The 23,114-nt window shown below is 35.1% G+C and overlaps 1 protein-coding gene across 1 annotated transcript in view; it reads right to left on the bottom strand.

Moving 5' to 3' along the window:
• Positions 1-23,114, bottom strand: part of ADGRB3 (adhesion G protein-coupled receptor B3) — a 489,232-nt gene that overhangs the window by 283,587 nt on the left and 182,531 nt on the right. Inside the window, exons 3-7 of the mRNA XM_075145284.1 lie at positions 18,154-18,264; positions 12,860-13,021; positions 5,598-5,762; positions 1,901-2,065; positions 861-1,025 (exon numbers count right to left, since the gene is read on the bottom strand). Coding sequence (XP_075001385.1) covers positions 861-1,025; positions 1,901-2,065; positions 5,598-5,762; positions 12,860-13,021; positions 18,154-18,264 — 768 coding nt within the window. The remainder of the gene's footprint in view (positions 1-860; positions 1,026-1,900; positions 2,066-5,597; positions 5,763-12,859; positions 13,022-18,153; positions 18,265-23,114) is intronic.

The raw sequence follows: 23,114 nt of genomic DNA, 5'->3' as shown, positions 1-23,114 counted from the left end.
CCTAGACTGATTTTTGCTGTTTCCTGGCTTGCAGTTCAGAACACATAATTTCCCAAGTGAATGGCTAAGACATCCTACACTACTTACACCTTATTTTGTTATCTTACACCTATCCAACAGTACATTTTTTACTTTAGGACAATGTGTCTTTACAGATAAATATGATCAGATCCACCAGCTGTTCTTGTTTACTCATCACTTTTGAAGAAGCTCAAAAGTACACTTTTATTAGCTTTCAGTGGGAAAGACTTAAATTTGTTGGGAGGGCAAAGTAAGAAGTGGTGCAAAGAAATCTATTTAAGCATTGTATTAAAACAGGAAAGAAGTGCCTTTTTCATTTTAAATTACTTTCCTTTTTATAAAATGTTGCTCATGTATTCATTTGTGCTGTACAGCACAGTAAGGTTCACTTCTTCCCTTATCTGCACTGAAATTTACCCCAAATGTATTAGAAAGATGCCTCTTGTACACTGGATAAAAGGAATTCCATGATTTACAAAACTACCTCTGATATTCTGAGAAACAGTGCATTCAGAGAGAATTTCTGTAGCAAATCATCACCGCTCCAAATAATGTAGGCATACCTAGGCAATGAAATATATTTCTGATAACTTTCTATACTATGGTATTTTGATTTATTTAAAACATGATGCATTGCTCATATATCCAATAGGGCTAGTTTACACCTAGTTACATAAACACAACTCTACTGAGAAAAACAGCAGTGGCTTGTTTAAAGCAAAGCCAGATTTGTCTCTTTATGGCTATTGCTCTATGGACATTGATTTTGTCTCTCCTAAAGATGACCATCAAGGTAACCCATACTGTAGATAATAACAATGATTATATTTGCATCTCACCGGGACACCTCTGTTCACTGCACCTTCTAACTTCCTCTCCGGTTCCTTCACACTGTTGCCCAGTCACAGCAGCACCTTGGCAGATCCTTATCCGTCTCTCCCAGCCACCGTCACAGGATTTGGAACAGCCACTCCAGTGGCCCCACTGGTTCCACTGGCCATTTGCTGTTTGGAAAAATATAGTTACAGTGGCAACATAACGACTGTCATAAAGGAGGATATATAGGTTATTCTTTACTTAGGTAAGAGAAGACAACCCCCCGGATATTAATAACAGTGACAGAAGTGGTAGATGAAGGCTCATGGAAGATGGGGAAGTCTCTACTTGGCTCCTAAATATGGGATTGTTGTCTAAATGACTTGCATCTTGAGATAAAATAAAAAGAATTGGCACACATTAACTTGCATTTCGACTGCAAAACAGACATCGCCCCTTTTATTTTTTTTTCTATATACTTGTATAGTGCTGTTGTATGGTAATGATACACATTTACAATGCGTATAACTACCCTTTAAAAAACTAAACAAAAACTTTTTTACATGTGATATTTTAGGAGCTTAATTTTACATGCTCTGACAGTGCAAATGAGGCTTAAAGGTAGGTATAAATGTAATTTACCCACCCTGGAAGGCTGCTTTTATACTGCCAGAGCATCATGAAGTAGTCTCAGCGTAAAAGGGAATCAGTTCATACTTGTTCACTTTCTAGATTCGTGAGACAGTTTATCAAGTTTTCTAGGCCTCAAACATATATTTCTAAAACTGTTGAATGTCCTTTAAATGGTGATAAAACAGAAAAGCTGATATGCAGCCCGTCATGCAGTCTTTCCGGTTTTTATCTCCAGGTGGCTCACCAGAGAAAAAAGGCCTCCCTCTGGAGGCAGCTGCTCTGCCCCTTTGCAGCCCGCTGAGGCCTGTGGCGGCCCGGGAGTCTGCTGGCGTACCCCCGGTTCCCTCAGAGCTACCGGCAAGACCGGCCCCTGAGCCACTCCTGAGCAGGAGAGGTAGAGCTGCAGCTCCCCGCGCCAGTCGGTACTCACCGGTGCACTCGGGGTTATAGCACTCCCGGCTCTCGGCCCAGGGCCCTCTGCACTCGGAGCCGCCGTGGGCCGCCGCCGTGCACTGCCGGCTCCGCTGCTGGGTGCCGTTGGAGCAGGTCACCGAGCACTGGCTCCACGAGCTCCACTCCTGCCACTGTCCGTCGACTGCCACGGCAGGCACAAAAGAGATGGACACAGCAGAGTTACCACCTAAGCCAGGTAGGGCCTCGAGGCTTCCTTCTAGGTTAGGGGGTTTCAACTTAGGTCTGAATGCAGCCCCTCGGACGGGGCCTAGCCTGAAGATGCTTGACTGCTACTTTAAAAAAATTTAAAACTGTTTTCCTTTTTCTTCAAGTAAAGAATGTTTCATCTCCTCTAATTGTACACTGATACAACAATAAATCATGATTTTCAAACTATACGGTTTGAAAGGCCTTGTTAAAAACAACGCTTTATTAAAAAGACTGCTCTTGGCTTTTTAGGCAGAAGTGGGGGCCAATCTGGTATCATGTAAACCCTGAGCCCTTCGAAGTGATTTACTACAGCTGTGGCGATCACTCAGATGGGTCAGCTTGTAAGATTTTTGGTCCTGAATGAAATTAGGTCTCTTTAGTTGAATAGAAAAAGGGAAACAGGAGTTACCACTTTGCCTCACATACAGTCTCTCTTCTCTGTACTTACAATGCTGGATATACTTTTATCATTTATCCTCCCTGTAAGGTAAATGATCCCAGTTCTTCAACGTTCTTTTGAGATAAAATGTAGGAGGAAAGAAATGGCCTGCCTTCCTCCTCAGGTCTGCTTCTATATTTGCATATTGCATAATCTTCTTTATGAATTTGTCAAGTTGCATTTTTAAACAATATAGATACGGTGACCAGTTCTGTATTTAGTATTTTATATTAGCCCATACATTTGGGTTTGGGCAAATATTTCCATGAGTAAAGGTTTTGGACTGTTATTTTTAATTTTGTATATCAGGAAGTTTCTTGAGGTAAATAAAAACATTAAAAAACAAAATAATGAAAAATATAAACCTATTAAGTTCCCATATAAGTGAAAAATTATATGGTCTATAATAGATAATAGGACTAGACAGTATTTTTGAAAACGGATAAGCATTATGAAATGTGTTACTACTGATTGTGCTAATTCAGAATCCTGCGTTCATACAGACTTCAGCAATCATCTGTTCCTCATTGCACCTGCAGTTACTCAATATAAACTCAAAATGTAGGTTGTAATACAATTTTTGATTAATACTCGTCCTTGAAAAACCTGGTTTTATAACTACTATTGCCATAAAAGCACCGCTGAAAACGAGTAATTTCACTTGGCGCATTTGTCAACCCCTGATTTCAGGATTCTTCTAAAGGAGGGTTGGAACAGCAGCTTCCTAAGTTGATAGTGTTAATAATTAAAATAGGAAGCAGAATCTTTAAGTTAGTGATTTAACATACTGTGTCTGTATGGGTGCACCACTTTTCAGGGAAATAGGGAGGTGAACTATTTTACTGTTGTCTGACAGTAACCACAGAACATTTCTAATAGTTCAAAGATACTATGCGTATCTCCAATTCCCAGGATCTCAGCAACCAGTGAATTAAAGGAAGAGAGTTTTTGAGGCTTTTTCCTAAAGTTCTATATTAAATATTCTATGTAATGCCTGGTTGTGAACCACTTCTCAGTGCAGATGCCTCTCAAGCTATGAAGCTGTGCTCTGATAATTTATTCAGCAGAAAATGGAAATCTTTCCAAACGTGGAAGCTAGTTGCACTCATTAATCATAAAAGCTTTATGTGAAGAAGAAAACATTATGGAAATTACATTTCAATGCACCCTCTTCAGTTTTATTCATTGCTATATAGTATTATTTAGGGTAGGAAAGATCAAATCAATTATTATAGTGTCTATGGAGAAAACTCATTCCGTGGCTTCTCATATATATTTCATACATCTCCCTTCTTTATCTTTAGGAGCAAATAGCGTGTGAGTTTTCTATTTCAGAAATACCATTAAAAGACTAAAAAATTCAATGTGAAGATTCCCTTATAAAATTGAACATTCAGATTACAGCAAATCTTAACATTCAGCAAATATTTAAACCATTACTTTTAAATGCAACCAGTATATAACTTTGTCTGGTGAAAGTAATTTAGGTACAAATGACTGTTCAAAATCCAGAATTCTCAAATAATTGCGTATTTTGACAGATTAGGTGTAATATCTTTTGTGTTTCTTTGCAATACTGAAGTGAACTGAATCCATTAATTTCTTATCTGCTATTTTTATTTGGCATTTCTCTTGTTGTCAACTCTTCTTCATGCTCATATATCATGTTAATTACTTTTGTGTAGGCACATGTAAAATTGCAGAGCTGCCAACTTGGCTAAAAACTGGATTAATTCAAAATTTTTGCAGCTGCATTCAAGACTAAAACTTTTCCACAAATTTTGTCCTAAAGTTGGAGTATGCTTTGCTGACCAGAAGAAAAGCAAAGTTCAGGTTTAATAAAAATCTAAGAAATTTAGTTTTAATTCTGTGAGGCACTATGTTCCATTTTTTCCTTCATCTCTGTTTTCAAATGATCAGATAGCCATCTGCTAATGAAATGTCCATCAACCCTTCTCAGGAAGAGCTCCGGTAATGGAGAATCTATTTACAGCAGTGTTGTGAACTGTGGATATTCAACAAGCCCACTCCAAGGGCAACCTTCACACTGTGAGACAGAACTCATGAAAGAAATTTCTCACATTACAGCTGACACCTGACACCTTTTTAATACCTAAGTATTACAATGAGTTCAATAAGCATAAATTATTATTATATATATGTAATCTTCTGTATGGTTATTGAACTCATTTTAATACTTAGGTATTAGAGAGATATATATACACACACACATATATACATATATATGTGTATACATATATACATACATACCTCTCTATATATACACATCGAAAATTTTTGTCAAAATTAATCATAACCTATGGACAAAATTTAAAAATCAATTTTGAAAGAACAGATGATTTTTTTGAGTTAGTTTCAATTTCAGTGGATGGAAGGTTTAACATGAAGCTCACACATTGTTTACTTGGTTAGGGGTAGTTTTTTGAAAGTGGTTTAGCAACTAACTCCCAGAAATGAGGCACTTAAAATTCTTACCATAATTGGGATTCAAATAATGCCCTAGCTTGTGTCAGCCTTTCTCTCTGCATACATGTAAATAATATCCATTCTGAATAGATTAATAACAATTAAAATTTTACAGTTTCCCAAATATGTTTGTTGTATGATGAATAAATAATTACAGTGAACCTCTAAGCAAACATAATTCAAACAGATATGGTGGAACAAACTGTGTGACCTCCCTTTAAGCCACACTCAGAAAGTTGTTTGCCTTTTGGTTCTCTAAGACCCATCCGGAATCAAGATTTCCTACGCAACATACCGTGCCCTACAGAGAGAGTATCTTGAAGAAACTAAGAATTGTCTGCTTGTGTAGTATCTCGAACAGAGTTACTATCCTGGTTATATCCTTTAATCACTACAGTCAGAATTATGAACAATATTACCCCACCTACTCACTTTGCATAACATTCTTTTTTCTGTGTGCAAAGGGCAATAAAAGAAATCACAAACAACCCACATGGAATGCACTGTAACAAAGCAGAGAGTTGCTATATGAGCTCACCAGGGCAGAGTGCAATATTGCAAGGTTTATGTTGTGTTTCAGGTCCATCACATGATCTTCCCCCATACTGGGGAGGTATACATGACCTTGTCCTAGTTCTTTGGCCTCGACCACATGTGAATGAACACAAACTCCAAGGTGACCATTCCTCCCAAACGCCATGTACTGCAACAAACCAAACAGATTTTAACCAGAAACAGACACACAAATAAGAAAAGGATTTCAAAATAAAAAAGATCAATATTTTAAACGGGAATTATTTTGCCAACTTCAAGGAAATCAGTATATAGGTAATCTTTAGCATTGGCAAATAAATACTTTATAAAATTTAGTTATTTTCAATTTAAAAAGTATATTTTCTCTAAAATGTATTTAACGTTGAACCATTTTCTCTAATCTTTAAACTAATCTCTCTACTGCATTTTCTTTTCTGTCATTCTTTTAAGAAAGATGGCTTCCCTTTTCCAAAGTTAATTATGATATCTTCGGTGCCTGGCTTGAGATATGTTTAATAGCCCTGATTTTCAGGAGACTAATCTTTGTGAAAATCAGGCATATATTTATGTATCAAGGCAACTCTAAAAACTTGAAGCAGTCAAAATTAAGCTTTCTTTTGAAAATATAGGAATAAATGCAATAATTTCTTACTGTGTCACTGTCATAAATTGGGGCTGTTATCTTACAATTGTTTCACTTGTTTAAATTCTGGTAGAAACATGGCAGCACATGTGCTTGATTATCTTCCTCAAATGTTCCAAGATGACATAAGCAAAAGAGATTTGCGCTATTTCCTTACATGAACATATTCAATTGATTTAACATACACAGTAATACATGCATCACTCTCTCTTAAAAAAAGAACACTCAACATACTTCAAACACCTTCAGAGCAAACAATAAATTACAAACACATACCAATATTTTTATATAGAAGTATTTCATGAAATTAATATAAAGAATCATAGAAGATGCATCTTTCTCTACCTTAGATTTTTTTCACTGTAGAAGAAACTAATATGCAATATCCATATGAGCTTACATACCATATGCATTCCCTTTTCAGATACAATTGGTGTTAAACTTTCAGAAAGTTCTCTAATATATTATAGTTAAGCATGTACTGGTAAGATAATTCCATACATGCATTGGTAAAACAGTTCCTCATAAATTGAAAAATACTGCAAAACAAACTTTAGTTATTTTTCTTCTGCTTAAATAAAAGCAGTTGCACAGGTTTAAATTAGGCTGTGTGAGAACAGGAATGTAGTAATGAGAACTGTAGTAATGCTAGGCTTTTAACAAAAATCCAGAGACTTAGTACCCAGACTGAGCATCGCACTCGATATCATATAACTTTGTGTGTTTCTGCAACTCTGTTTGAAGGGTGTCTGGAGGGTGAAATAGTGTACAACATCTCATTGTATCATTGGTAATAGTTCACAACATTACAGAAGAAATAGGTTTTCTGTTTTGTCCTAACTTTTTTTCGTCACTGTGAAAGAACTTCTCATGTACAGGTTTCTTTTGCCCTGAAGGCACATATCACCTGCCCAGTTTCTACAAATAAAACCCTTTTCTTGTAGGGATCAGAATAACATTTCCTGAAGTGAAATTCAGTTGCTTATGGTGCTGAAGGAGGTTCAGCTCTCTGGCATATTATCACAAAATCATCAGTAAGATCAAGGGGAATTCTGCATGTAGGTAAGTGCTATTGCAATTGTCGTTTCAGATGGTATGTTGAGATAAAAAGTTTGTTAGATGACTTCTGAGAAATCGTACCTGACAGAAAATGTCAAGTTTCATTCAGGGAAGATTTTAACCCACTAATTAACAGCTCAATTGATAAAAGGTTTCTAGTTGGTCACATACAAGCGGTCAAAAAGCACAATAATTATTCCATGTCCTACATGGCTAGCTTTATTAAAATTATCTTACTCTAAATATCACATCAATATGCATTATATTAGCAAAACCCCCCTCAAGAACATTCCAAATTAATGTTAAAGTGGCAGATTTTAGTCTAGTTATTTTGGAAGCCTTGATTAACTGTGACATTTTGGTCAAAACCAGGAAACCTAACTCTTCTAAAATTAATAAATTGATTACTACATCTGCATATAATCTCTTATGTTTCATCTTTTCTCAACACGTACTATACTTAGACAGCTGCTCTGATCCAGCCATATGATCTGAAGACTTTTTTCTCATTAACGATGTATTAGATTCTGAATCCAGATGTAATCTAAGACTCCACATTTTTTATCTTATAAGAAAAATTAATGAGAAACCAGTTTGTCAGATCAGATGCCAAACAGTAGTCAGTAATAACAATGATATAATTTCATATGAGTTTAAGTCTAATGTTTAATCTGGAGTTTTGATTTGATGCTGTCAAAATATTGTAAGTTAGTTGTCTTCATTTAAAAATGAAAAAAATATGTTCTGTGGGGCTCTTTAAAGATACTGTCTTGAGCCAAAAGGTTATATATCTCTTCTGGCAAGAGTGACTGCATGTTAGGAGCAACACAGAATAATTCTTTTGTGATTTTGGATCTGAACATAAGCCAAAACAAAATGTTTCACTTTGGGTGGACTCAAACTTACAGCAACCTCTATCTCTTTGTTTAAAGTAAGCTGTGTCCAAAATCATCTTCCATGACAAATTTTAGCTCATTAAGTAAAAATTTCACAATACCTTTTTGTGTATATAGACTTGTATATCTGAAACTAATAGATAACTAATAAAGTCAAGGACGGAAAAGGCATAACACTAAGAAAGCAACCAATGTCAGTAAACAAATATCAAGGAGAATTAATCTGTTCAATGCATCACAGAAGTGTGCAGTATTATCCAGATCAGCTTTAAAAGAACATCTTAATTTAAAATTTCTTACCTTTGAATATTTTTTCTGATATTTCATTTACATTTTCTTTCTTTAATACCATTTTCTAAACACAAAAACCCCTATAACATATGATGAATTATAGCCAGATGAGCTATGCCAAATTACACCAGATGGAGAGCTGGCCCACAGAGGAGTTACTGTTTTCTGTAACACGGTTTCAGATGCAAGATTCATTATTTGGGACAAAAATATTCAGATTATTGCCAACTTATCTGTCAAAAACATTGCTAGCACAACGAGTTTGGATGACTGCAGAGCATCTTTCCCTTCTCTCTACCACTCTGTGAACCTAATCATGTTGAAGTGAACACCCACAGTGTTCACAATACGCAACTGCTGTGAAGTGGGAAGAGGCGTGAGGCCATGCTGGCCTTCATCCTACAAGCTTATTTTGGGAGATTTTTATTGGTGTTTAAATGCTTTTGATTTGTTCAGCTTTAAATTGAACAGATATCGGAAAGCTATTATGGCCATTGACATTTCATTGTAAGTGGCATCATAGCTTAATATGGCTAAATAACTGCATCTAAGTAGATGCTACATTAAAGGAATTTTTAAAATTAAATTAGAGGGTTTGTATGCACAAATTTAAACTCACTTAAGTGCTATAGTTTCCTTTAGTATAGCTTAAATTGTCCAGTCAAAAATCTTTCTTAAATTCATAATATGTAAACTCAGCAAACTTTCTGGCACCTGCCCCCTAACCTTCACATTTAAGCCATACAGCTACTCTACTTCTGCTGTGTCTCTTTCTAATTATAAACCTAAGTATTCCTTACTCTTATTTTCTTCCTCTCAAGTGAAGGCCTGAACTTCCAGAGCATATATTACTAATAAAGCTACAGGATTTAAAAAGATAGGGCTAATTTCTCTGTAACAATTTTGTTAGTGTACCATGCAGGCACTGAATATATCAAAATGAGCAACATTTCAGTGACATGGCTAAACTTCATTGAAATGAGCCCTGAGAAAAAAAGGGAGGTAAGTAAAGCAGTCTTAGCATATCACACCAGCCATACAAATGTTTGAAATGGTTTAGGGTATTCCTGTTCCTACTATGTCTTGCTTTAGCCATAAGGCTGAAAATACTGAGCTTCAGCTAAATTTTGTCGTAAAAGTTGTTGAAGGCAATGGAGAAGGAGAAATAGAAACTAATTGAGATGATCTACAGGCATGGAAATTCCATGTTCTTTCTCCTTGAAGTTTTAACTGTGTTAGAAATGATCCACTAAGCTGAAATGAATCAGTAGCACTGCAGTACTGGATCCTGAAATGTCCTCGCTCACAAAAGAACCAATAAAAACAATGGTTACCTGAGCTATGTTTTGTTGCCTACTATGCTGCACTTTTCTAGAGGGGTCTTGATTCCAAGATAGACTGAATTACCTAATGGACTCCTGCCCCTGAAATAGTATTGGTCTGGAACAAACATAAATAAACCAAAAATCATGTAAATAATGGTTCCTTCATGATTTTACTTGAATTATCAGGAGTACTATTTTGAAATTTAGCGTTTTATTTCAATACTAATACATATATATATATATGTAATGATGAAGATGGTGAATCCCATTCTCAAAATTTTCCAGGACAGTGAGATCACAGAGATATGTATTCCCTAATATCCCAGTGAGTATCTTGGACACTAAAGGGAGTATATGAAGGCAATAGATGAAAATACTCTGGAAGCCTTGCATTAGTATTTTCAAGTTTAACAGGTTGTCTTGAAGCTTGTGGATAGATACTTGAAGTATAGTCCAGTAGGCCATTCTGCATACTTTTTTATTTTGAAGGGGCAACTTTTTAATTAGGAAACATTATTCCAGCTCTCAAAATGCCCCCCCTCCCTTCTACGAATCATGCAAACATATAATGAATATGCCCCCATAGATTTTGTATTTGTAGGTTATAAGGAGAGACCACTGTTATTTTTGTGTGTTTATTGCTTCTAGTTTACGCTCCAAAATGTAAAATCTTGCTGTGTTAACAGAGTCCAAAAGCTGTATGGAATGAGTGGTACAGGGCTGGGTACACAGCCTGCATATGTTTGGATTGTTTTGTCAAACTTGTGTTTTAATTACACTAGTGTACAAACTATGCATTTTGTTATGCGTAGACCAGGGATAATCCTGAACTATGTAACTCTCTGAGTCAGGATACATAGTATAATGAGGACAAAGGATATTTAGGCTAATAATTAAAGGGATGTTTGAAAAATTAATGGACCTGTGACTAGGAAAAGCACATTTCTAAATTGCTAATCTTGCACACCGCCACACAGTAGTGACCCTGTAGCCAGAGAGAGACCAACAAAAATTAATAAGGTTATTGTAATTATGTGAAACAACATGCAAGATTAAGCCCAGAAGATTAATTATTTAGGAAAAGTAACTCAAGATACGTAATGATTATCAGAATTAGCTGTGGTTATCTGAAAAGGAAAATATCTTGGCAATATCACTGTTAGCCAGTGAGAATTTGTAGCCATTGCTCATACTGGGTATCTGGAAAGAAAAGCCATACCCTGAAGTGGGACTTCATGTGTAAGGAAAGAGCACCTTTGTGACCTGAGAAATATGGAGCAGTCTTTTTGTGTGAGCATTGTTTAGAAGTTTGCTAGACAATGTGATTTTTAAGAATTAACTTTTTTCCAGTTTACTTTGACAGCAAATTAATTACCTTGGCTTTTGCATTACATGGATTTTTTTTGTTGTTTTGATATGAAAAGTTCTCATTCCTTACTGGAGACAATGAAGATAAAATTCTGTAAAATTAGGTGATTTAAACTCCTTGCCTCTTCTTAGGTAATACAAAATGAGCAAGAAAGCAGGCAGAACTGCATCTCATTGTGAGTGCTAGACTGTGTGTTTTCATGTTCATACTTCATGCAGTTTCAAAGGAATCTTTATCTTTGATTATTTGGAACGTTTGTTCTTTTCTGTTATAGTTCTCTTTTTTAACTTCTTATTTTTATACTTTCAAGTTGAGAGTTCTTTTGCAATGTATCCCACCTCTGGCAGAATGTAAGCTAGCTTAACCTTTTTAGAAATAGCTGCCATTTTTGTATGGAAACATTTCAAGTGATCGAATTCAGACCTGCCTGAGGGTTTCTACCCTGAAATATTAGAAAATCTCATGTGAATTGCTTACCTAAAGCACAGTAGTAAAGCATTAGGTGCTGACAGCAGTTCTTATTACAGTGATGGTTTGTCTAGATAGAATCTTTTAAGTTGCTTTCCATTACAGAGGTTCCCTAAATGCTTATAATGCTGATACTCAAACTCTGATGGGATCACATATGCACTTCCCATTGGATATTTTTCAACACACAGTAACAACATAAGAGTCTGATTCTACATATTACTACCCACTGAGATAAAGTCCAGGGGATTCTCTACGTATGACAGTCTAGTTTACTTCAAAAATGGAATGAGCTTCCCCAGAAGCTGAAGATGGCTCACCACCCTCTTGGGATCAAATGTTACAAAGAGCTGAGGAATTTGTGCATCTGAAGGCAGGCATATAATTTTTTCCATTTCAGACGCAGCAGAGGAAAATGAATGTAGTCACAGGGCATATGCCTTCCTGTTTGCTTCCCAGCCCAGATTAATCAGATCCACAGGTAGAGTCTAAAGAAATGAGATGTGCCCTTTCAGCAACTAACTCGAACATGCCTGTCTCTTCTCTTTAGTGTATAACTACTGCTGAACTCCAGCTATGTCCAGATCTCTGAGACAAAAAGAGTAGGAAAACTGTGATGCAAGATACTGATGACCTTTACCTTGTATCAGATGTAAGAGAGTTACTTTTTGTCTGATCTTTCTTCCTTTGATAGGTAGCTGTTGCCCTTTCTTGCCAGCACAATGTAAAGGAAAGTCCATGAAGACATTACTGTGCAGAGAACATTGTCTGGCCCATTGCCTAGAAGACAGTACTCTAAATGGTGAAACAATTGCAGTGTTGAATAATATGTTACCTTAACCCACCCTGTTAATCAGTCTCTGCTTCTTAATGTATTGATGATCTGAATTTCTTCTCTAGTTTGTATTTTGTACTCACGCTATACCTTCTCTTTTCTGAGTGAAAATTAGAAAAAACAGACTTTTTAAAAAACTCTGAAACTGTCAGAAAAAAAGGGACTCTTGTCCATATCTTGACTGTTCTGAAAGTAAAAATAACAATCTACATGACAAAATTGCACAGCTAAATAGTATTACACTTCTTTGCTCTAATTGAAATGCCCTTAGGAAATTCATGTTAAAAATAATAATAATTAAAAAAAGATATAGTTTCAAATTCTTATCATTATACAGTTCAAAAACATCCACAATTTTATGTATTGGCTGCTAACACTACCTGGACAGAGGGCAGTGTTATTGCAAACCCTTGATTCTCTTAAAGGGCCGCTGCAGTGTGTCCCGTAAGGTGATACACAAGTTCTGGTTCGCACCTGCGACCCTTGACCACAAGTAACTGAACACGTACTCCACTGGGCCCACTCTTCAACACCAGATTCACCTGTATCCAAGACAACAAACAAACATGAATATAGACATAAGTATTAATGAGACTTTTTTTTTGCTGAAGGTCATTATCGTCTGCTCATAAATCAAAGAAAAAAGTACAACACCAAAATAAATATTTAAAAGTTCATGGAGTAAAGCAGCTGTGAAAATGTGCAATGAATAGAAAATAAAGACACCTACGATGCTGCAGTCACATAACGCCTGTCAGAGGGAAACACTTTGATCACTTAGCATAATTTACAACTTCATGAGAACTACTGCCCTTCAACGTTTTAGAAACAACACTGCCCTCAGGATGCTAAGAGAACATAGACAACTCTTTTTATATGATAGCAAAAGATTTATCTTTCATAATTATACTTACCACTCTAGAATGATGGCTAGGTAATAATTTAAGAAACTCTGCCACTAAGGGAATTCTGATTAAAAAAAAACCCCAAACCCCCCTAATTTCTTATCTTGAGCAGAGGAGAGTCATCTAGTATTTGAGAGAAGTTCCCCGGCAAAGAGAAGCACTTTGCTTACCAAATTCTAACCTGAAGGGTGGGATGGGAACTTTGGTTTGATCATTTACTGCACAGATCTGCTCCTTCATTTTGACCTACAGGTATGCTAAACTCTTGGATGCCCTAGACCTCCTTACTGTGTATAGTGCATATCACTATGTTCAAAATGGTCAGATGTGATTTATTAATACCATACATTTGAATAGTGTATTTTTTTTATTGTTGAGAGATAACACATTATATTATTTCTATTTTTTGAAAGCAAGTAATGCCTGAAGTCTTGCATGGACGTTCAGGAAAGAATGCTTAAATTTAGTTTCCATGAACAGCCACACACGCAATTCTGGAATTCCTTTCCCAAAGGCATTCATGTTCAGAAAACTGGATCCCATGAGTATTCTCAGAAAGCAAATACAAAAGTAATGTGAATATACCTCACTGAACAATTTGAGTAAATAATTGTGAATTCATATTCACCTTCTTTCATTAAAAATCAGTATAAAATGGCATGCTGAAGGCTCTACTACATCCTTGATTTTTAAACCTAAGTTCTTTTTGAAACAAATGGGATTTTCTGCTTTAAAATTAGTGGCATGATACAACCTTCAGTCTTGAATAGCTTGCTTAAAAATTCAGTTATCTCAGTATACCTCTAGTCTTCCAAAAGTTTTTATATTGGTCACAATCAAGGGAATGTCTGCAAACTAGGAAGAATCTGGTGTTATCTTCCAAGAATGCAGTAAATTATATACTATTTCTTGAAACTGTGCCTTTATAGTAAGCACCTGTCCAAACTCTTTTTTTTTGTTTCCAAAGGCCAAGCATGAAACCTTTGCAAAATGCATGTCTCTGCTAGTCCTCTAAGAAGCAATTCTGAGGCTATTCAATGCTCTAAAAAAAAGATGTGCTTCTTATTCTGAATTATAAAGACAGAATTCTTTATAATTAGCACCCTCTGCTTTTCATAAAATTATATACAGTTTTAACAATTTCTATGGACAAGGACAAAATGATGAGATTTTTTACATACAAAAGTTCACCAAAGTGATTTTTGTAGTAATTTTCTTTTTTTTGTTCTGTGAAGAAATGAGAAATTTAATCACTGATTATTGTTTTCATCATTTTTCTGATATGAATTTAGGATTTTGATTAGGTTGTTACATGGCTTGGGTTCAGGTTAGAGGATATAATATGGTAAATATAGCTAATATAAAAGTAGACAGTAGTAATTATGCAATGGGTACTATAAACTCTATGTACATGGTAAAAATACTTGTATTACTATGGGTTTCTAGTCTAATATTTTTTGTCTTTTCCTACATGTTTGAAGCTTGACTTTGCCTTTGTCAAAATGGTTTAGATGAAAGGTCAAACAGCAGAAAAAGTCAGAGCTATGTTTCTCAAGATGTTCCTCATTATGTAAAACAGTCATATATACTCAGTGTAAATTATCCATTATCCAACACAGACATAGTGACACTGCATAGCTAACAAAATACAGAAATGAGGTATTAAAAATTTAAAATGCTGGAAATCTTAAAGTGATAAAAAGTTGCTCTTAAGCTTGGAATATGATGAAAAATAGCAGCAACATGATACTAAGAAGTGTGATTGTATTAAGTGAATTTTGAAATTAATATTAATCATTAAAAGTCCTGAGCATATATGTACTGTCCATTCACAAAAGGCAGAATCTAGCAATATACTTCAATGTACGTAAAGGCTTAAATATTTGCCGGTGCAAGATCCTCCACACTAACAAGATGTTATGTGCAAAAAGAGTGAAAACAGAGAAAATAAAGAACAAATTTATCTCACCACTTCCTTTTGCACATCACATTATGATTTTTTGGTAATTTTTAACTTTTCAGAATATTTTGTATTTGTATTTTGTACTCTGTCAGTATGATTATTACTTATTTTAAAATATTTTAAAGAAGGGAAACATCTTTGAAGACATATCATACCTTAGTTAACCATCTTTAATATAAGCACATAAAGACTTCTTTATTTTCTAGAATAAACCTAGATTGCCTACGTAGTCTGCAAATACATCTTCCATTGTTTCCTTTATCTGTTTTCCATTTTTTTCTTTTCTGAAATGGAAATTTCAAAAGGGCTACTTTTTATTTTCCTTCTAGTTTTCAGTTACTTGAGGACTCTTAGATTTTTATGTCAATTGTATTAAACCTCAAATTAACTATTGGCAAGCTTCCAAACCCTCATTCTCCCCTGCTGTTCGACATGTAAGAGGAAATATAACTTACTGTATGGAAGGCCTCATTGATCTGTGTAACACTTACCTGTATTATACTCTCTAAATCCCATAACACCTAAGGGAAGGATCAGTCCAAACACATAAAATGACAAATATAGGAAATAAATTATTCAACAATATTTTTTTTTAAATAAAATGTTTTACTGCCTCATATCACTCACAAACAAACAGGAAAATGCATATTATAATACCACATTTTAAAACTCTTCCATTTCCAGCAAAAATTCGGTGGATTAAGTCCACTATGCTAACAGTATTAAATGCTTCTCATAAATCTTTTCCAGGACAATTCTCTATTCCTGTCTCTCTGCCTTTTTAAACCATACAAACATTTTATTGCACTTCTGCATCTGTTTTATTATTACACAAACTAAAATATTAAACAGGCTTAAAATATAAGAAACCTCACAAACTCAATATCCATTTACTTTAAAGGCTATCAGACTTCTTAGTACATAGGTAAATTCATGTGATAGATATATTAGAAAAAACCTTATGAATCAGCTTAAGAAGATATCACATTAATTATACCACAATATGAATGCATTAGAGGTGAAGAAAATATGCAATGATCACTACAAAGGAAAATCAAAATGAAGAGATGAAAATTAGTAAGTATGTCCAAAAAGAGCGCAGTATTACTTAAAATGTGTTAACATACAGTATGTAAAATACAGATTTCCTCAAAGTTGGGCATGTAAATTTATATGCTCTGCTGATACATATCACATGCTTTCAGAACAGGACCTTGAAAACCAAGCCTGAATAATTTTGAACGTTCATCTCCCACTCCACACACACAATTTATCAGAAGGTGATGGTATAAGTGCCGCATTTATAATGCAGTTTTCTAACACCCGTAATAGATGCACTGCAATGCATGGCTAGAAATCATCAAATACAAGTTTTACCTGATAATATAAAAGTTTTAGGGATTTATATGAGGAAATAAACCAGATCATCTTACTTATTTTTTGGAGTAATTGTATGAATTCAAGAAGCAGCGTAAAAGCAAAGGTGTTATTCTATGTAGTAAGCAAATAACATTATAAGTCTGAGCTAGGTATGTAAGTAATAAGTTTTACTTGCCTAAATAAAAACTGCATGGAGACCAAGAGGGTTCTAAGCTCCCGTCTTCCACTACATTTGCTTGCAGTAGTATCAACTGGGAGTTAGCCATAAAAGTAATCCTATAGATTAATAGGAGGGAAACAGACTTTTTCCCCTTCTAAATTCTTTACCAAGCAGATCTACACTGATTGGCTATAGATGTATTTAGATTATTTAATATATTGATTTCTGCAAATCTGTTAAGTAAAGCACCCTACTACTAAGGAAGTCAACATGCAACATAACTAGAAGCAATTATAGCTCTTTTACTAAAGTGAATATAAAACTGGAAGCATTATGTATGACTGATGCAGGCATATTTTCTAGGTTAGTAACTATGAAATACAGAGTAAGTTGTTTCAAATCCATACAATAATTATGGGGCACAAGATTTTCAACACCCTAAGTTACTAGAATGGAGTGTGTAGGGAACTGCTAAAGAGTTATATTTTACCAACAGAAACACAGATCATCACTGATGTCAAAATGGCAGTAGTTTTGCTGTATGAGAGCTTAATTCAACTCACCACTGAAACTTTATCATTGACCTCAAAGGCAGCTGTGCTAACTGTTGGTAAACAGACTTTTTTTTTTAATTACTTCAGCTCTAGGTTTTGTAATATCATTTCGGTATCTTTATCTAAAGAAGATGCAGTTGCTAAACAAAATTAGAAAATATGTTTTAGATGAAAAACTCTTAGATAATTTTCACATCCAATTAAAACTTACTTACGGCCAATTTCATTTAGCAATTATGAATCTGGAAACTACAGAATAGAGCATTGTGCTTGGCCAAAGATAGTAAATGCTGAATGTATGCACATTAAAGTCACCCTATTAATTAATTAATTTGATAAACACCTAAGCTGGGATTAGACCTCAGTCTATTTATAAAGAAATTCTGAAGCATGTTCTTAACATCTTTGAAAAAAAGTTGATATGTCATAGTAAGCTGTCCTGTGTCTTGTATGTGTGAGACTGCCTTTATTACTAAAGAAATTCATGCTTGCACTAAATTATTCAGTATCCACATTCACAGTGCGTGTTTTTATATGATTTACCTAATTCTCAGCTACTTTATTTATGGACTTTAACTGGTGAAAAAAAAAATGATTCAAAAAAAGTATCAGCTTAGAAAACTGACAAATATGCAGCAAAAGATTATGGAAACATGCAGTGGTTTTGCTAAAATTAACAACAGTAAATAGAAAAATGTAACTGATGTATTACCAGTTTGTGCCATAAATTTAGCAGCATCAGCTTGTTCCTGAGGGACCCTTTTCTCATGAACAGATCGAGGTCGCTGACTTTTAATTGTATGATCTCCCATCATTCCAAATTCTAAAGACAGAATAAAGGTTTATGAAAGCTTGTGTGTAGACATTTCTCAAAAGTCACATACTGTCTCATGCAATATGTTCCTAAACATACCTGGAAGTTGCTGGTAAGAGTCAGGCAAATGATCATGGCGGTTAACATCCACTTAACTTTGCTACACTCAGCTTTTAATAAATACTTAAATTTGTGTCTGCAGATTTTCAAACATGATTTTATTGTATGAACCAACATTCAATGTAGTGACACATACTATAAATCAGCTGTATGACATGGGACAAAAACAATTATTCAAATGCAGACATTTTATTCCTATATTTTGAATCAGTGCAAACCACACCAGAAAATGATTGTGACTGTGTTAGACATTGCTGTTCTATGGCAGAGCCTGCTGCTCCTCCAGAGGACTTCTATTTCTGCACTCATCTTTCAGGCTGATGAAGCCTTCAACAGAGATAACAAGTCATCTTTGGGAATGGTGGCAATATGAAATAATAATTTAGCCAACAAACTGGTTAATTTTTAGGCTGAATCCAGCAGAACAAGTGCTTGTGAACTTTCTGAAACATCTCAGTTATAAAGGTTATATCTTGCCCTCAGTATTTAAAAGGAAGTCCCCATTGATTTTAATGGGGAAATCTATGTAAAAATCAATGACGAAAAGGCCCTTGTGTGGGAGACAAGAGTGCATTTTTTATCCTATATCACTGCTGTCATTTTCCCTCTCTGGTCCTGTGCAAACCTCCTAGCCTTCCACCTCAGAGTCCATTTTTCCTTTCCATGATGAAATGTGGAGGATCCTTTGCACTTAAAGGGGGACTGCTGCATCTTCAGCACAGTTCCCTCTGGTCCTCCCAGGCACACACAGCTGTCTGCAGCGTGGTGCTAAATACTCAGTTTCTGTTGGGACTCTAATTTAGGAGGCGTGTGCTGGGAACCGTGGCTTAACATTGAAACTGCTTCAACTACAACCACATGAAGTTTCTGGTGAGGCAGAACGTGTCTGAAGCACTAGGAATATAAACATTTAAAAATACCTTTCTGATGGAAGGTTACCTTGCAAATGCAAAATTCAAAATTCTCCTCAATTTGTGAAGTCATGAAGATAATAAAACTTACCTTCCTGCCTCAAAAGATGCAAAACATTATATAAGATGTAAATGCTAATAAATATTATTTGCAAACACATTGTTTTGATAAATTATTAAAGTAAACATGTTTAAATTTCTATTTAGAGTAAAGAAATAATAAAAGGCAAATATATTTTTAAGGGGTCAATCAGCAGAGAGAGGTTTTTTTTTCCTTTCTAGTAAATTATTAATATATTTCTCCAAATTAGTGTTTCTTTTTGTAAATATTCATTAATGTCACCACTTAAAATATAAATTTAATTATTCATTTGAGAACAGCAATGCAGTTTGCATTCTAAAGAGAATATTTGAAAGTCTAATTAATAAAATATATTTTGAGAATTAAACATTCCACATTTTTAATACATCCCAGAAATACATAAAGAAGATAATTAAATTATATATATACACATACATCTATATAATATATATATACATATATGTATGTGTATACATACATATGTGTGTTATAAAATTTTATGAATATAATTTTGCAAAATACACCTCTTCTACAGTTCCCCTGATTTAAGATAGCTTTTTATTCTGTGGGAAATCTCTTACTATAATTAAAGTTTTACAATCAATATTCTAATGCAAGTTAAGCTTAGAATGATACTTTTACAATTTTTACAAGGTGTAGTACAGATGACCATTTAATTAACAACATGGTGATGGACAAGAGATTTTACATAGCTTTTCCCTTGAAGAGGTTGTGAAAGCAAAGCGCGTTTGCTCTGAGTTTGCTGCCTGCACGCTGCCTGCTTGTCAAGCAATTTAGAGGATATGGCACCATTCTTGCAGAAGACTTAATTCTGGTTTTGAAGTTACAGAGTGCAATAATGGGAGACCTTTGCTAGAGGAAGGCTTTCCAGAGGCATACAGGGAGGTGGTGCATGCTCCGGTCCCAGTCCCGCAGCATCCCGTGCTGGGCGCAGGCACATGCAGCGTCTGGCAGGACAGAGACCTCTGGTGAAGAGGCAAAGGAAAGTCTGGGAGATCAGTTTTCAGGGTTGTGGTTTATACCCAGTGTAGCTCCATTCACAACAATGGAGTTACTCACGAATATCACCAAGCAAAATAAAATACAAGTCCTTGATACAGGATCTAATCATGCCTCGACTTTTTTAATTTTCCACTTAGCAACAACACATTTTTAATTTACATGTTCAATTCACTTCAACTATTGCTGATGGTCTTTGAAATGCACTTTTCAACTAATCTCCCTTTAATAAATTAAGCATTTATATAGTATATATATAAATATATATTAAAGATAAGTGTTTCATAACAAACATTTCTTTGTAAGTTTCCTCAAAAAATGCAACGAGACTTATGCAGTGCTCTCATTTTCATATTCAGCTGAAGTATTTAACCAAATGCCGCATGAGAACAAAAGCAGTAACAGGAAATGCAGTGTACTGACATGAGTGAGGACTTTAAGGCCTCATTAAAATTCAGACCTCATAAGAAAAGAAAAATAAGGGTCAAGTACATTTTCGGAATGGGATCAGTAGTGTCCGGTTTCTGCATATAAGTACAAACAGTGCTCTCAAAATTGATTAATCTAAGAAGCTCAACAGTAATGCATTTTTTATGAAGCATTTTATAATAAAATATCTTACTGAACTGACTGCCATAGTTTACAGTAAATACGAATTTTCAGATCCTAGCTAAATAACGAACGTAGAAGATGAACCAGTTACACATTTGTTTTCCCTCAATACTTCACGGAGAAGTATTTAAATGCTTTCTGGGCTGGGAAAGCATTTTAACCCAAGTCAGCCTGAAGTATGACTAAATGGCACAGTAGTTTCAAGGACCTGTTTGTGTGGGAAAGGTGAGAGGGACGTCTTACACTAGACAGTATCTGGCATAGAGGTGTCCTGCAAGTTCAGGCCAGCACGATTCAAGACCTGATGTCTGGGATATAATATCAGATGTTTGAATTGAGATTCCGAGTAAAGGAATTTTTTCTCATCCTCACTCTTCTTACCTAGTTCTTGCTGCTGAAAACAAGTTTTCTAACCCAGAAGAAGGTATTTTTGCAGACATCAGTTTCTGAACAGAATTTTTTGTTGATGCCTGTCCTAATTTTCCCTTAGGTGAAACAAAACAGTCCTTCTCTGCTTTTACCTCAAACATTGATATTAATCAAATTGTTTCATTAAATAAAGAGGGACAATGAATCTTTTCAGCAGTAGACAGGTACATGACCTGATCCAGAAACTGCCAATGTGACTCTAAGCTAGGCCTGGAGACATGAAAGGGTTTTAATGCTTTTTACTACATTGTTAATGTTATAATCTATCTGCATGAGAATAAAACTCATAAAGAAATACCTCAAAATGTAAATAACAAATAGCATTATGGGTAATCTTGAATGGATCATTTTAACCAGACCGTGACTTGTAATGAATCATAACATATTCCAAGCATTTGTGGTAGAAAATCTGAGGTTTAGTCATCTGATAAAAGAATTCATCCTGCTGTCAAAGGTCCTTTGGTGACTATGGAAGTACAATAGTTTCCTGCAATTGAATGTGTATTCTTTCTCTCCTCAGCTGTACACAATGGATCAATACTTGAAAGTATTTTAGCAATGCATATGTTTTAATATGGATGTGATTTATCATTTCATTTTATATATAACTCTGAAGCATGTAATATAGTTCCATGCCTTCTAGGAGTGAAAAAAAAAACCCAATGATTCCTGAAATTCCAAAGTTTACAGATGAGTATTATTTACAACAACTCTTATCTGTAGTCCCATTGGCTTTACCTTTATTTTTATGTTATATTATGGGAATTTTTATTCCTATTGAGTAACCTTTTTAGTTTTTAAAGGAGAAGCTAAAATCTTGCAGCCAATGTAGGTGTACGTTTTTAGGAGAGAAGAGAGGTGCCATGAGCTCTCTGTAGGAATAAAGAAGAAAAAACATCTGTTAACAGTATCAAAATGCAAACTAGGAATACTGAGCAATACAAAAGAAAAATACTGGCTTTGCAAGGTTCTACTCACCAATGGCTAGTCTTTGCTTTTTACAAGTGGATAATCATTAAAATTAAAGTACATGTCAAACAGATTTTATGCCTAGGCTGTTTAATAATATTTGTAAGCCTGTTACATATATATCCTAGTCATCAGATTATAAACCATGTTGGTTTGGCTCTTATGGTTATTTTTATGTCACATTTCATGGGAACTTCACAGTGTAAATATATTGATTTGGTTATAGGTATAACATTTAGTATAAATTGTGCTATTAATGGCACAGAACACACCGGCATTAATAAAAAAAGCCTTTTTCAGCATTGTAGTTGGTGACGACAGCATGAATGAACAGTTGAACTAAAAAAAAGTGATTCTGAGACCTTTAGAATTATCCCTTCAGGGCAGGTAAAATGTAAAGCAACCTCTGAGAGTTGCTGAGCATCCTCAGCTTGTACTGAACCGCCTGGAAGGTGAGATGGTGAGCAGCTCCCTGAAGGCTGATCAAAACCTTAAAAGCAAGAAGAGGTAATCGATTCCCCAAAGTGACTGTCATTTTCTTCTCTTGCCCATAGCACTCCAGCAGCGTACTTCATACTATCCCACCCACTCCTGAACTGTAAATAGTCAAATGAGTGTTTTCAATTACTCTTGACTACGGAATGAATATTAAAGGCCTTGCAGCCAGAATGTGCATTAATGCAAACTGTCTCACGTGCAGTAGCATGGCATCCTCT

The sequence above is a fragment of the Calonectris borealis genome, chromosome 3 (assembly GCF_964195595.1).
Source record: "Calonectris borealis chromosome 3, bCalBor7.hap1.2, whole genome shotgun sequence".
NCBI classification, from domain to species: domain Eukaryota; kingdom Metazoa; phylum Chordata; class Aves; order Procellariiformes; family Procellariidae; genus Calonectris; species Calonectris borealis.
Note: the sequence above shows the minus strand (reverse complement) of the source record. Positions and strands in the feature narration are given on the sequence as shown.